A 12989-nucleotide genomic window follows, 5' to 3' on the forward strand; every position below is an offset into this window, starting at 1 on the left:
TATAGGCTGACATGTGACAAGGGCCAGTCATTCAGCTGGCTCATGGCGATGACACCTCCTTTAGGGCTTCTAGAGTTTACCAATGAATAAAAGAGTTTTACATATGAAGTAACAAAAGCGTGTTATCTTCCATAGATTGCAGCTGCAGTTTTAGGAGTGTTTCATTTCTCTGCTCTATTAGTTACTTTTCTCATTCCTGGGACATTACCTGATAGAAGCAACTTGAAGAAGGAAGGGTTGTGTTTGCCTTGTGGTTCAAGAGTAAACATTGCCTTGTAGCATAGGTTGGCCTGAAAAATCAGAGTCCTTCTGCCCCCTGGGATTACGGGTGTGCACCACCATACCATGCCTTGCCTGAGCTCTGAGTTGTACTCATGAATCTCTCTTTAATATTGTCATGTAAGGTCATCCAGTCCCATACCAGTATCTATTCTGTTGTCCCCAAGGAGCTCCTTCGTCCCCTCACAGCCCTGCCTCACTGTGTTCTTTGCACATATCATGTCAGGGCAGGCGTGGCAGCAGCTGGTCACGTTGTCTCTACAGTCAGGAATCGGAGTGAGGAATGCCAATTGCTCAGCTTGTGTTTTCCTTTTGAATTCAGTCTAGGACCCCAGGCCAGTGAATGATTCCACTTACAGCTAGAGTGGATCTTCCCACCTCAAGTTATCTGATCCTGGAGCTCCAACAGATATACCCAGGAGTTTAGCTCTCAGGTGACTTGAGAATTTGTGAAGTTTACAATGATATCACACCAACAGAGGATGGTTTTTAGCCAAGAGGACTCACCCCATCTCTCCTCCCTACTGGCTGATAATAACACTACCCTCCACTGCTGTGCAGCAGGCAGTGTTGATGGTAAAACCAGTGGAAGTTACTGTTGACCAAACTCCTGGGTGGATACTTCCCAGACACCCAGCAGCACAGAATATACCTGTGTGCCAAATGCCTGCTTAAAATTGAAGTAGTCGCCAAGGTAGGAACTTCCAAGAAGAATCCCTTGGTCTGGTGTGGGTTTGAAGATTAGGGTCCACTTACATTTTCCACTCACTGGCAAACGGGCTTCTGTGCCAGGGAAGGGTTTACAAAGGCACAGATCACGTCCTGACAGAGCCCACTGTTGGGAAACACAGACATTTAGGTGACCGTAAAAACAGCTCCTGTATAAATTCGACTTCCCAGGTTCCCTCCACCACCCAGTTCATTTTCTCTGCAGCACTTACTGTGATTTGACTGAGTCCTTCCTTGTGCCTCATCTACTCTGTCACAGCGTAAGCAAAGTCCGGAACTTTCGAGTCTGCCTCCTGGCCGCCAGTTGTGTGGTTATGTGCTGCCCAGAGGGTGTGAAGGGAGCTTCCCCCAGGCGAGACGCTCTGTGGGCGGTCCACAGCACTGCAGAGTCTAGGCTCGAGGCTTAGGCCAACTGAGGCAGCCATAGCTGATCTCAAACCTAAGTACGCTAAGAGCTGTTACAAGGTGGGTCACTGGGCCCCACACACGCGTTTCTGATCCAGCAGACCTACAGCATGGTCAGAGAATTTCCAGTAACTCAGATCTCTCAGAGGAGCCATAGGGTGGGGCCTCGATGTGCTCCACTGTATCTGGTGGTGACAAGCTCAGAAGCTCTTTAGAAGCTGTGCAGTGTCCCCATGAGGGAGACTGGGATCTGAAAGGGGCCCCAACAGTGGGACTGGAAGCAAAAGAGACTCCACATCCAGGTGACAGCAGAATCACCCGGGCTTGGGGAGAGATGGAACCGGGGAGGATGAGGAATAGTTGGAGCACGGAGGAGGAAAGGAGTACAGAGAACCCCGAGGCACAGGCTGGGGAGGCGAAGAAGGCAGCTATTGGGATAAGAGAAAGTAGATGCTTAAGCAGGACTGGAGGACTCCATGTGAATGTGAAAGAGCCTAGAGTTAGCAGTGTGCCTCAGAGCTCGGGCAAGGCCTGGAGTGGTGCCACTTACCTGTGCCCCCAGCACTCAGAGGCAGAAGCAGAAGAGTGGTCCAGGCCAGCCTTGGCTGTATAGTAAGACCATGTCTCAAAATGCAGAGGCATCAGCAGTAACAGAAAACCCTGGGAGATAATTTTGAAATAGAGCGACAGGTTTTGCTGCCTTCTATACGGTGGCTTAAGCTGACACTGTGGGGCTAGATAGGCCTGATGAAGCAGCTCAGTAGAGCAGAAGTATATGGCACTCAGAAGAGCATGGGCTTGAGAGTTGGCTTGGTGGGCAGGAGCACTTGTGCAAGCATACAGACCTGAGCTCAGATCAGCATCCACACAAAACAGTGGCCATGACCATGTTTGTGCCTGTAACCCAGCCCTGAGGCAGGAGGATTGCTGAGGCTTGCTGGTAGCCAGCCTAGCTTGGGGCCCAGTGAGAGACCCTGTCTCAAAGGAGTGAGACCAGATGCCGTCCTTTGGAATCTTCATTAAATATGCATGAATGTGTGCACTCCCACACACCCATGCATACCACACACACACACACACACACACACACACACACACACCGCCAGTCAAGAACACTCTGTACACAGAGAATGGGTGAACAGAGAGAGAGGTGAGTTGTGTGCTGTAAGATGTATCAAGGGACAAAAAGGTGTCACCAGGGAGGGAAAGCACCAAATGGTGGAGCATCTTGAACACTGGCCCCAAATCTGACAAATACTGGGATTCCTTGAAAGAATCACCTGCAGAGGAGTGTGGTATGGGAGCTGTCTTTGGACGGTGCAGTCAATCACTTTGTAACTCTCCTGTTCAACTTCAGTTTGCCTCAGTGGTAAGCCGGGCTGTTCCCCTGACACAGAATGTGCATAAGCAAGTTCTGAGCCAGATGCTGTGGTAATCTGCAGCCCTTAGGAGGCTGCAGCAGGAGGACTGTGACTTTGAAGCTGGACTAGGCCACATGGTGAGATTTTTATCTCAGAAGAAGAAGAAGAGAAAAGAAATAAAAGTAGCCCTGCATACTGTATTCATACACACAGGCTGTGGTAGCCACCTGGGGCTGAGGAGACACAGATGGAATAGTTTGCTGGTACATAATTAAGCTGGGGTCATTTTTGCCCCCTCTAAGCTAAGCACTGAGGAGCAAAGACACTCCTTTGGGTTTGATCCTCATCCAGGTGCTCCTGGGACCTTGTATCCACTGGTGTCATAGTCTTTAGAGGGATCCAATATATCTTTCTGAAATGCTTAGGCTGGAATGATATAGAGAATCCATTTCTTTCTGAACAGAGGATCCTCCGGTGATGATGGCTTATCAGATGATAAATATTTGCTTTCTAATTTGTGATGTTAGTTTAGTTGTGTGAATCTTTGTAAACCCTCTTTTTTTCTTTGTTAATTTTTTATGTATTTATTTTGCAGTAGACAAACCATGCATCACCATCCCTGGTCTTTGAAACACAGGGATGAAGGTCAACAGGTCTTTAACTGTTGTGTGGTGGCTCAGCATCATCTGTGTCTGATTTCTAAGGATGCCATGTACAGGGACACAGACACACTGACCTGTGTTCTGTCTTTACAGTTCTGTACAGAGTTAAACCAGCCAATCTTGCCCAACATCCGCAAGTGGAAGGGGTCCCGAGGATGCTGGAGGTCTGTGATTGCTGAGAAGCCTTCCAGTCAGCTTCAAAAGGTATCGCGACCTGCATGTTTTCGTATTTAAACACAGCATTTTCCCCAAATCAAGGGCAATTTAAATTTCTCTTTGTCAGTATCCTTGGTCCTGTTTCACATATCTGCCCTAACTTTTGATCATTTCTAATTTCCTTGGCCTCACTTCATATTTTGATCAGCGATGTATTCCTGCCCAGATATAAACGGGAGTTTAGCATCTTGGGAAGAGAAGTCTTGTCTAGGGCCAAAGCATCTCTGTGTTCGTCTATATGTCTGTCTGTTGTTCTTATAATCCCTGGGTCACAGCTCTGAGAATTCACGACCACCGCAGTCCATACAGGAAACATTGCTTTCTGAGGTGGAACTTAGGCTCCTGGAGGAGCTCTGATGAGATTTCCTTCTCTATTGTCCCGGATGGGATGGGTGAATCTACATATGAACATTTTCATTCTCTCACATATTCATGCCAGAACTACCCACCTTGGAATATCATCAGGCACTTTGGTTTTGAGTGTTTGGGGGGCAGCTAGGGGATAGAGGTTGCAATCAAGTGTCTTCCTCCATTGATTTCCACCTTTTACTTTCTTGAGACAAGGTCTCTCAGAGACCTGGTAGCTCAGAGATTCAGACCCTCTAGTCAGTGAGTGTCGGGGATCCACTGTCTCTGCCTTCTCCAGTGCTGGGGTTCCAGGCCACTGTGTCCAGCTTTTTAGGTGGGTTCTGGGCTCTGAACTCAGGTCCCTCTGCTTGTGTGACAGGGACTCTACTGACTGAGGCATCTCCCTAGCCTAGGTTCTTAGATTTTTAAGATCGTTTCTTATAATCACTTGAATTTCAAAAACATCTGTGTAATTTTTGCACAAATGCAGATGTTTTTAAGGTTCTCATATGCCCCATCTGCTTACAACATTTTGAGTTGTATTTACATGATGGATACTTGTAATTTGGGCTCTTAAATTATTAATGTAGACTAGATTAAAGTTATCTATTTATTTATTAGTACTGACTGTAAGCCCCTCTTTTTTTCAGTTACTACTGAAAACTGTGCATGTAGCTCCTTTCTCTGGGTTTGCTCTTTTGGGGGTGGAAACAGCCTTGCAGTGGACAGTGAGTTCACAGTGGGCTGAAAGGAACTCACATGGGATACATCTGGTTTTCAGAATGTAGCACAGAGACCTTCCTTTCTGTCCACACAAAAAATAATGCCACTTTGATTTATTTTTTATTTAAGCATTTTACATGGATATCAGTGTGAGAAATTCATGTGACTCTTAGAGTCCATTCATCTTCATTCATTCATTCATTCATTCAACAAATCATTCATGAGAGGTTATTCATATATATGTGAGAAAAATAGACCCAGCAACCCAGCCTTATCTGTGACCACTCTTTGTAAGAACTGCTGGGTATCCTAGCCCCCTTCACTAAGTTTACAGCAGGACAAGTCAGCTCATGTCCCTTTAGGAGGGGAGCCAAGGCCATCAGAGTGTAGTCACTGAGGGCTTATTTTATCTGTACCATGGAGCAGTAGCCCCTTCCTCAGTTCCCAGGACAACCCCAGTATAGGAGGAGATAGTAAGTGTTAGGGTACTTCAGTGATGGAGCATGGACAAGGGCTTGGTAGAATGTCCCTTAGGTGATGGTGGCTTTGAACTGGGATCCCTACCAGCATCAGGCTGTAGCCGTGTCTGGGCCCGGACACCTGTTATCATGGAGTATTATGAGTTCAGTGTATCTGAGTCACCCAGATTAATAGCATGTGCAATTTCTTACATTTTAAAGATATAGGAGAAGGAGGTCCACCATAAAGACTTCATTCTCTCTGTCTTCATGAGTCTTAGTCACCCTGAGGGCCTTGCCTGGGTCCCCTGGTTCCCGGACACAGCTGACTGAGACCCAGGTGGGACCATATTTAAACTAGTGTGTGCTTTAGTGATGGGCAAGGAGGTCTTGCACAACATAAAAGGCTCACATTCATGTTCCCCCTCCTTTAGTCCTAAGCACACCTGTTCAAGGGAGGTGTGCCTGTCAAATGTCTGTCTGGGATGTGGGCTGAAGTTGTATGTGGGACAGCAGCTGCTCGGAGGTGGCTAGGGTTACTTCAGCAAAGAGAGTGGTGACAAGTGCTGCTGGCTTAGTTGGTGGCCTGTTGATCTGTCCCTGGTGTCAGACACTTACAAATGCCCTGGTGGCCAGCGGCGGCTCAGCTGGAGTAAGACAGACTGACGCTTTTCATGTTCTGCAAGGCTCCAGAGGCAGTGGCAGAAGCAGACAGCATGGAAGCTACTTCTCTGATTCCCAGAGCCAGAAGGGGGCCCAGGACTGTGTCCACTATACCCCAAGTTTGTCTGCACCTCCCCACCGACCCAGGCTTCAGACCTGTCTGCATCCCTGTCCATTTGCCAAGAGCCTCTGCTCAAGTTCAAGTCAGTACCGACATAAGCATTGACTTCTGCTCATCTGGCAAATACTGATTGAGAAGTGACTAGGTGCTAGGCACCATTGTGTAAGCAGTCACTTATCACAAGCCATACCTGCCCTCCAGAGTCTTATCTTTGAACCCTCATGTTGGCACTTACGCTGTGGGCTTTTAGGGAAGTTACTCAGTCTCTCTGAGCAGCAGTGGCCTCATCTGTCAAATGGAGATGTGAGCTGTTGCCTCATGGCATGTGATGATTCAAAAAGTGATTCTGGGCCTGGTCTATGTCTCCCTTACCTCCTTCCATGAAGGGAAGAGCCAGGCAGCCTTGGCCATGAGTAAAACTCTGCATTGGGCACTGGTGCAAGTTGCCCTGTGGCTTAGAGGTGTGTTCTTCATTATAGAAACACCCTGTGTGAGCAACCTTGAGAGACCTTGCAAGCAGAGCCTGCTGCTCTGTCTGGCCCCTCTGCCCTTCCCTTGGAACCTGGCACCAAGACCCTGTTTCCATCTGCACTGCAGGGTCCCTGCTACTCTGGATTCCTGTGGGACACAGCAGCCAATGTGGAACTGAGGGACATCCCCGGGCAGGAGAGCTCACCCAGCAACGGTCATGGGAAGGCTGTGGGTCCGAATCCATTCCTCGCCAGGTTCAAGGTATTTGCTTCTGACATTTCAGAATTCCAGTCCCTTCCAAAGGGGAAGGCTTTGTAACACTGTGACCCAGAGAAGTCACATCTTTCTCACTTGATCTTTTTTCTCTTAGAGTAGGATCAGTACCTATTCTGAAAACTCTCCCAGTAGGTGACCTTCTGCAGGACAGGAGTGAGGGGAATTTTAAGGGAATCTTAGTCCCAGAGAAATCTAACCAATGGCAAGAAGGAAGACAGTCACCTGGGAGGAGTAGTAAACCCTTCTTGTCTTGGCAGAAAGATTGTTTGAGCCCGGGAATTCAAGACCATCTTAGGCAACATAACAAAACCCCTTCTCAAAAACAGACAGATAGATAGATAGATAGATAGATAGATAGATAGATAGATAGATAGATAGATAGATAGATGGATAGATAGATAGATGAGAGATAGAGAGATAGACATACAGGTAGATAAATAGACAGATGACGAGAAGAAAGAAAAGTGGAAAACTAATTTACATGCTTGTTCCCAAACATGATAGCCAGCAATCATCTTTCTTAAAATCAGGCTTTCCCCAAGCCTTGCCCTTCTGGAATAGGGCCCACACTGTTTTCAGAAGTGTGTACCGTGGTCTTATCTGCCTGGTACTAGTTAGTGTGTGCAGTGGTCCTGCCTGCCTGGTACTAGTTAGTAGGGAGTTTCAGAATGTCCACATATGGCAGAAATGCTCTAAGGAACCACTCCTTTTCAGCTGCCCCCAGGCCTCATTGTTTAGATGTCAGAAAGAAGGGGCCCATTGAAGGCTTGTGGGATTGGAGGTGGGATCCAGAAGGAGTTCTGGGCTGAGGGACCCCTGCCATTGGCATCTCCATATATATTCTTGCCCATGAAGAAGCCATGTCAGCCATGTCTGGGAGCAGCTAGGCAGGTGGCTCTGAGTGCCATCCTTCAGTGGCCTGCAAGCCTATGGGGAGTGTTCCTGAATTCCAAAATGCTTTGATGCTGGTGAGCACAAGGGAGGGGAATCCAGAAGGTCTCTACAGAGGTAGGGAACCTCATCTCTGCTTAACTGTATATTCCAAATCAGGCAGCTTGATCCCTTGCAAGAGCTCAGTAAGACCATTCTTTATTGGACATTGAGACCCTTTCTTTCCGTGTGCTCCCTAGCAAATGATCCCAGCATCATTTATCTCTAGCAGGAGGTGGGGCTTGGGGATAGCCTGTGTCATAGGATGTATAAGTCCCATGCATCATCTCTCGCATTTGTAGCTACAGAGATGATGGGATTAGTGTATGCTCACATACAGGTGTGTCTGTTGTGGTACTCCATGGCTCCTTCCATCCCTCTTCCTGCAGTATTGATGAGGTCCTGTCTGCACACATGACACCTATGGTTCTGAATTGTGAGTTGGCCAGGATTGTCTTTAAAGCTAACATTACACTTAACTTTTGATGACACGTGATTTGTCCTGGCCCTGGCTTACTGGAACATCGGCCACAACCAGCTCATGTAACTAAAAGGCAATCTGGCATTTTTTTGGAACTATTATTATTTTTTGAGAAAGAATCTCTCTATGTAGCCTACATAGTGAACCTCCCAGTCCTACTCCTCAGCTTCCCATGTGCTGGCATTACAGAGTGAGCGACCATGCCTAGCACCTCTCAAAAACAACTTGTAAAACACTGTTTTTAGTTAACATGAAAAGACAAACTATTTTTTAATAGGCTAATAAAAAGTATAGTAGCTGTGGCATCAAGACTGACAGCTTCAAGTCTTCTGAAGCAGTCACCCAGCCCAGCCCTTGACTTCTTGTTCTTCACGGCATGTTCCAGTCAGGGCCCATGGTCTGGGACACAGAGAGCTTATCCTCACAGGCAGCATGCCCTAGTCCAAGTCTTGAGGTGTTTCTCTGGCATTTATAGAACTGTCAATCTTGGGTGCAATGATGGTGAACTGGGGACACACCTACAAGACAAGACTGGCACTCTCCACTTCTCGGGGCCCCTACACTCATCCTTTCTCAGAAGTGTTTAGTGTTTGCTGCCATGGCAATTGAAAAGGCACAATTGCTAAACGCAGAGCAGCTGAGCAATGGTATGATTGCCCAGTGATAAACTGCCCTTATATGTACACACTTTAAGACCACAAAAGTCACCTTGGGGCCCAGGCTCTGGGTATATCTTCTGCCCAGTGTTGGTGAGCTTTGGTTTTTACAAAGGGAATAAGGTTAAAGTGGATGTTAGCACCCAATTGGTTCCAAAGGAACAAAGAGGCTAGCTAGCCTTGTGAATAACAGCCTTGGGTCTGTAACATCTAGATGCTGGAGACACCTCCTTCTTGCTTACAATTGCTCAGAAGGTTTACAGAAGTTCTAACACTTCCAGATAGGTGAAGTTTTTTAGTTCCAAAGGAGTAGAGGTAGAAGGCTGGAAGGTCATTAGTGGTAGACTTTAGAGTAAAGGAATCTGAAATAAAATACCTCACGTTGCCTCCTATGCATGTGAGCTAGCTTTGCTTCTGTTTACCATCGTCAACTGTAAAGAAGCTATTTGTGAATCAGCTGTAAAAGATAAAAGAAACATGAGTATCTAAGCTCTTTCCTTTTGCTGCATTTCCTACTACCCAGGTGGGAAGTAATGACCTGACCCTGGTTAACCTTCAGCTGACAGCCCTGGCCCTTCCAGGGGCTGAGAATTCAACCAAGAATCACAGTGATGGCCACCGGTTGTTGAATTTTGCACTAACGCTACAGGAAACTCTGAAAGGTAGGGATTCCCTTTCTTTGTGGCTGGGCACTGCTCCTTCAGGGCAGGCAGTGGTTCCTCTTTCCAGACATCTCTCTGACCTCTTAGCCCAGCTACTTACCAGCAGTCACGGACCCAGGGGCAGCCACGCTCCCTGCTCTTATGGATCCTGGCTGACCTTTCTGTGTATCCCACCTTTGTGTCTGAGGGCCTCTCCAGTGGGTGCCAGATTGTCAGCAATGTGGTCTGTGAGCCTCTTGGATATGGAGAACTAGATGAGCAAGTATAAGTGGCGATATTCCTTCCCTGTGACAACACATCTGAGTTTACTTCTCTCATGGTACCTGCAGATCTGCACATGTCCTTGTGAAAGATCAACAGGAGGTGACAAGGTGAAAGAATTGCATCTGGAGATCTTGAAACCCCTCCCATATTCTTGAGTCTTGACTGCTCTCCTAGCTTCCTAGACTTCTGGTCAAACTTGTCCCATCACAGTAGGAGATTCAGTAAAAAACTGACTACAGAAATGTTTCTGTCCAGTTATAACTTTGCATTTAAAACGTTTTTATTATAGTAAAATAGACAAAGTTGCCATTATGATGATTAGTAAATTCATTCATAGCATTCAGTACACTCACACTATTATGCTTCTGTTACCACCTCCTATCTTCAGAATTTGTCATTTCCCTTCCGAAATGCTATATACACTAAATCCGGATCCCCTGTTCCTTCAGTGCTCAGCAGCCACCAACTTACCTTTGTGTGTGTATGAATTTGAAAGCGTGCTTCATTTAAGGAGAATCACATGGTATTTTCCCTCTGTGTCTGGCTTTTCTCACTTAGCTTAGTATTTTCCAGATTAGTGTGTTGTATCATATATTAGACGGTCCATCCTTTTTGTGACTGAATAATATTCTATTGTGTGTGCCACATTTTATTGTTTATCCACACATGTGTTGGTAGGCTCTTGGGTTACTTCCACTTTTGTGCACTGTGAATAGGAATGTACAATTTTATGTTTTAAATTAGGACCTGCTCTGACCAGCATTCTACTTAAATAATGAATGTTCAGGCTGAAAAACAGCTGAACAAACAGTTGGAAAACAGTTCAAACTGAGATATCCCATCCAACAAGTAGTTGTGTGGGAAACTTCACCCGCAGCTAGTCTCTACCTATTAATATCAGTGGGCATTACTATTCATCTCTACCTCTTAGATGCAGAAAAGAAAGGTGCTGGTTCATAACTTTTCTGCCTTGAGCAGATACCATTCACCCTCTGGTCTCCAGGGAGAGCTCAGGATTTTGTCAGAAAACTGCAGGCAGATTCCACATCGCCAAGGGACTACTGATTGACCCACAGCATGACTCAGCCTTGACACATCCAGGTAGGGACAGTGACTCATGTCCCCCATGTCCCTGCTTGTAACTAATATCCAGTTAAATGTTAACTGGTGACCCAGCAAATTCAGGAAATGCTCCAGCCTGTAGCAAAAGAAAATCGATGAGTGCAGGGTTCTGCTCAAAGAAAGATAAAGCCGCCTTTCCAAAGAGAGAGACAGAAGCATCTGATTTGCCAACTCCAGGCCTTTCTGCCTTCATCTGGAATGTGAATCCCCAATTGGCACCAGGGATCCTATGTTTGTCCTTTCACAGAACTTTCTTTCAACCTAACAGGGCTTGAGGACAGGGTCTCCCTCTGTGAGCCCAGCAAGTGTAAAGTAGGGTGCGCTTCTCACAGCTTCTGGTAGGAAGGCCTTCAGGTAGGTGTGCTCCTCAGTAGACACCCATTTCAGTCCTTTCTGGCCCTTTCTAAATCAAGGGAAGCTCTGGGGAAATTGGCTCAGCACTTGCTTCCCTCCCAGGAACTCAGGGAACAGTGACTAGGGAGCCCACCCAGGCATGTGACTAAGAGGAGAATTTGGGCTTCTGTGGCTGCACATTCTCAGGGGCAAAACTGCTGCCATGTCCCCTCTGACACATATTTAGCCAGAAGAACAAGTTGTGAGAAATATGGATGTGCCTATTCAAAAAGAGCCCTTTGTTTTCATTTGCAAAGCTACACAGAACTGGCTGATTGACCCCTGACACCAGCCTCCCTCCTGCTCGCCAAGCTGCCCTTTCCCACCAATCCTCAGGTCTGCACCTCACAGAGAGCCGCCTTCATTTATATGGGAATCTCCCAGAACCCCAGCATTTCCTACCAGTAGACATGCTAGCTTTTGCCTTCATTCAGAGCACTCTCCTCCCAGCACACTCCTCCATTCAGAACCGATTCAGTGTCTGCACGTGTGGAGGTATTGTGTTCCCCACAATATTGTGACCCTAATAAACTTATCTGGGGTCAGAGAACAGACAGCCATTAGATACAGAGCCACAAATGGTGCCTAGAAAATGGGAAGAGTAAGCCATAGCAGAAGTTATGTGGTAGTGCTGCACGCCTTTAATCCCAGCACTTGGGAGGCAGAGCCAGGTGGATCTCTGTGAGTTCAAGGCCACATTGCAAACAGCCAGGCATGGTGATACACGCCTTTAGTCCCAGGGAGTGGAGGCAGAAAGGGAAAGATTATATAAGGTGTGAAGACCAGAAACTAGAAGCATTTGGCTGATTAAGCTTTTAGGCTTTGGAGCAGCACAGTTCAGCTGAGAGCCATTGGGATGAGGACACAGAAGCATGCAGTCTGAGGAAACAAGATCACCTGAGTAACTAGCAAGGTGAGGTAGCTGTGGCTTGTTCTGTTTCTCTGATCTTCCAGCATTACCCCAATAACTGGCCTCGGGTTTGATTTTATTAATAAGACCTTCTAACCATTCCTTCTACATGCATGGGCAGCAGGCCCTGATCTGAGTTCTCTATGTGTCAAGGGGGAACAGCAGCTCCGGCCTCTCCCTCCCTAAGTCTTTGTGAAAAATTCTGGGTTTGAGGGCTACCTCCATGACTTTGAGCAAATTATTCAGTTTTCAGGTCTGAGCTTTCTACCTACAAAGAGGAGACAGTGACATCACTTGTCTCATGGGAGTGGTGGCAGTTAAATGACATGTTCATGTCCAAGAAATGGCCTGATACATTGCAAGGGCTTGGTGACTGGTTGTTGATTCTGGTCAGGTATGGCTTGTGATCAGCAATACTCTCACGTTGGTTTTCCTAGAAACTGGCATTGATTTCCCCAAAGAGCCCAGGCTCACCCTGATTTGTACCATTGGATGTGATCTATGTTAGGAAGCAGAGTTCAGCAGGAGAGGCGTCTAGTGGGCTCGTCCGGCTGGAGGAGGACAACATTTGTAGCACACAAGTGCCCCCTGCTGGCCTCTTGTATCATTTCACTTTAGATTTCTTTCCCTTTAGCCATCATGACTGTATGCTCACACCGCTGAAAAGGAATTTGCTGAAGGTCTTGGACGTGCTATTGTCTATGAACTGCTTTCTCTAACGTGTCTCCCACAGAGTGCAACAGAAACCTCCTTCCCTAGGGCCTGTGGCTCCCCTGCAGTGAATTCCTTACAAGGGTCAGCCCTGACCCTGGGAATCTAGCAGAGCCTGGCTGAGGCCATTGTTCTTTTCAAATTCTTA

The 12989-nt window shown here is 46.9% G+C and overlaps 1 protein-coding gene across 1 annotated transcript in view; it reads left to right on the top strand.

The window, feature by feature from the left end:
* Positions 1–12989, top strand: part of Eepd1 (endonuclease/exonuclease/phosphatase family domain containing 1) — a 105516-nt gene that overhangs the window by 86940 nt on the left and 5587 nt on the right. The window contains exons 4-6 of the mRNA XM_036192968.1: positions 3530–3640; positions 6563–6697; positions 9303–9441. Of these exons, the coding sequence (XP_036048861.1) occupies positions 3530–3640; positions 6563–6697; positions 9303–9441 (385 nt within the window). The remainder of the gene's footprint in view (positions 1–3529; positions 3641–6562; positions 6698–9302; positions 9442–12989) is intronic.

Source organism: Onychomys torridus, chromosome 7, assembly GCF_903995425.1.
Source record: "Onychomys torridus chromosome 7, mOncTor1.1, whole genome shotgun sequence".
Taxonomy (NCBI): domain Eukaryota; kingdom Metazoa; phylum Chordata; class Mammalia; order Rodentia; family Cricetidae; genus Onychomys; species Onychomys torridus.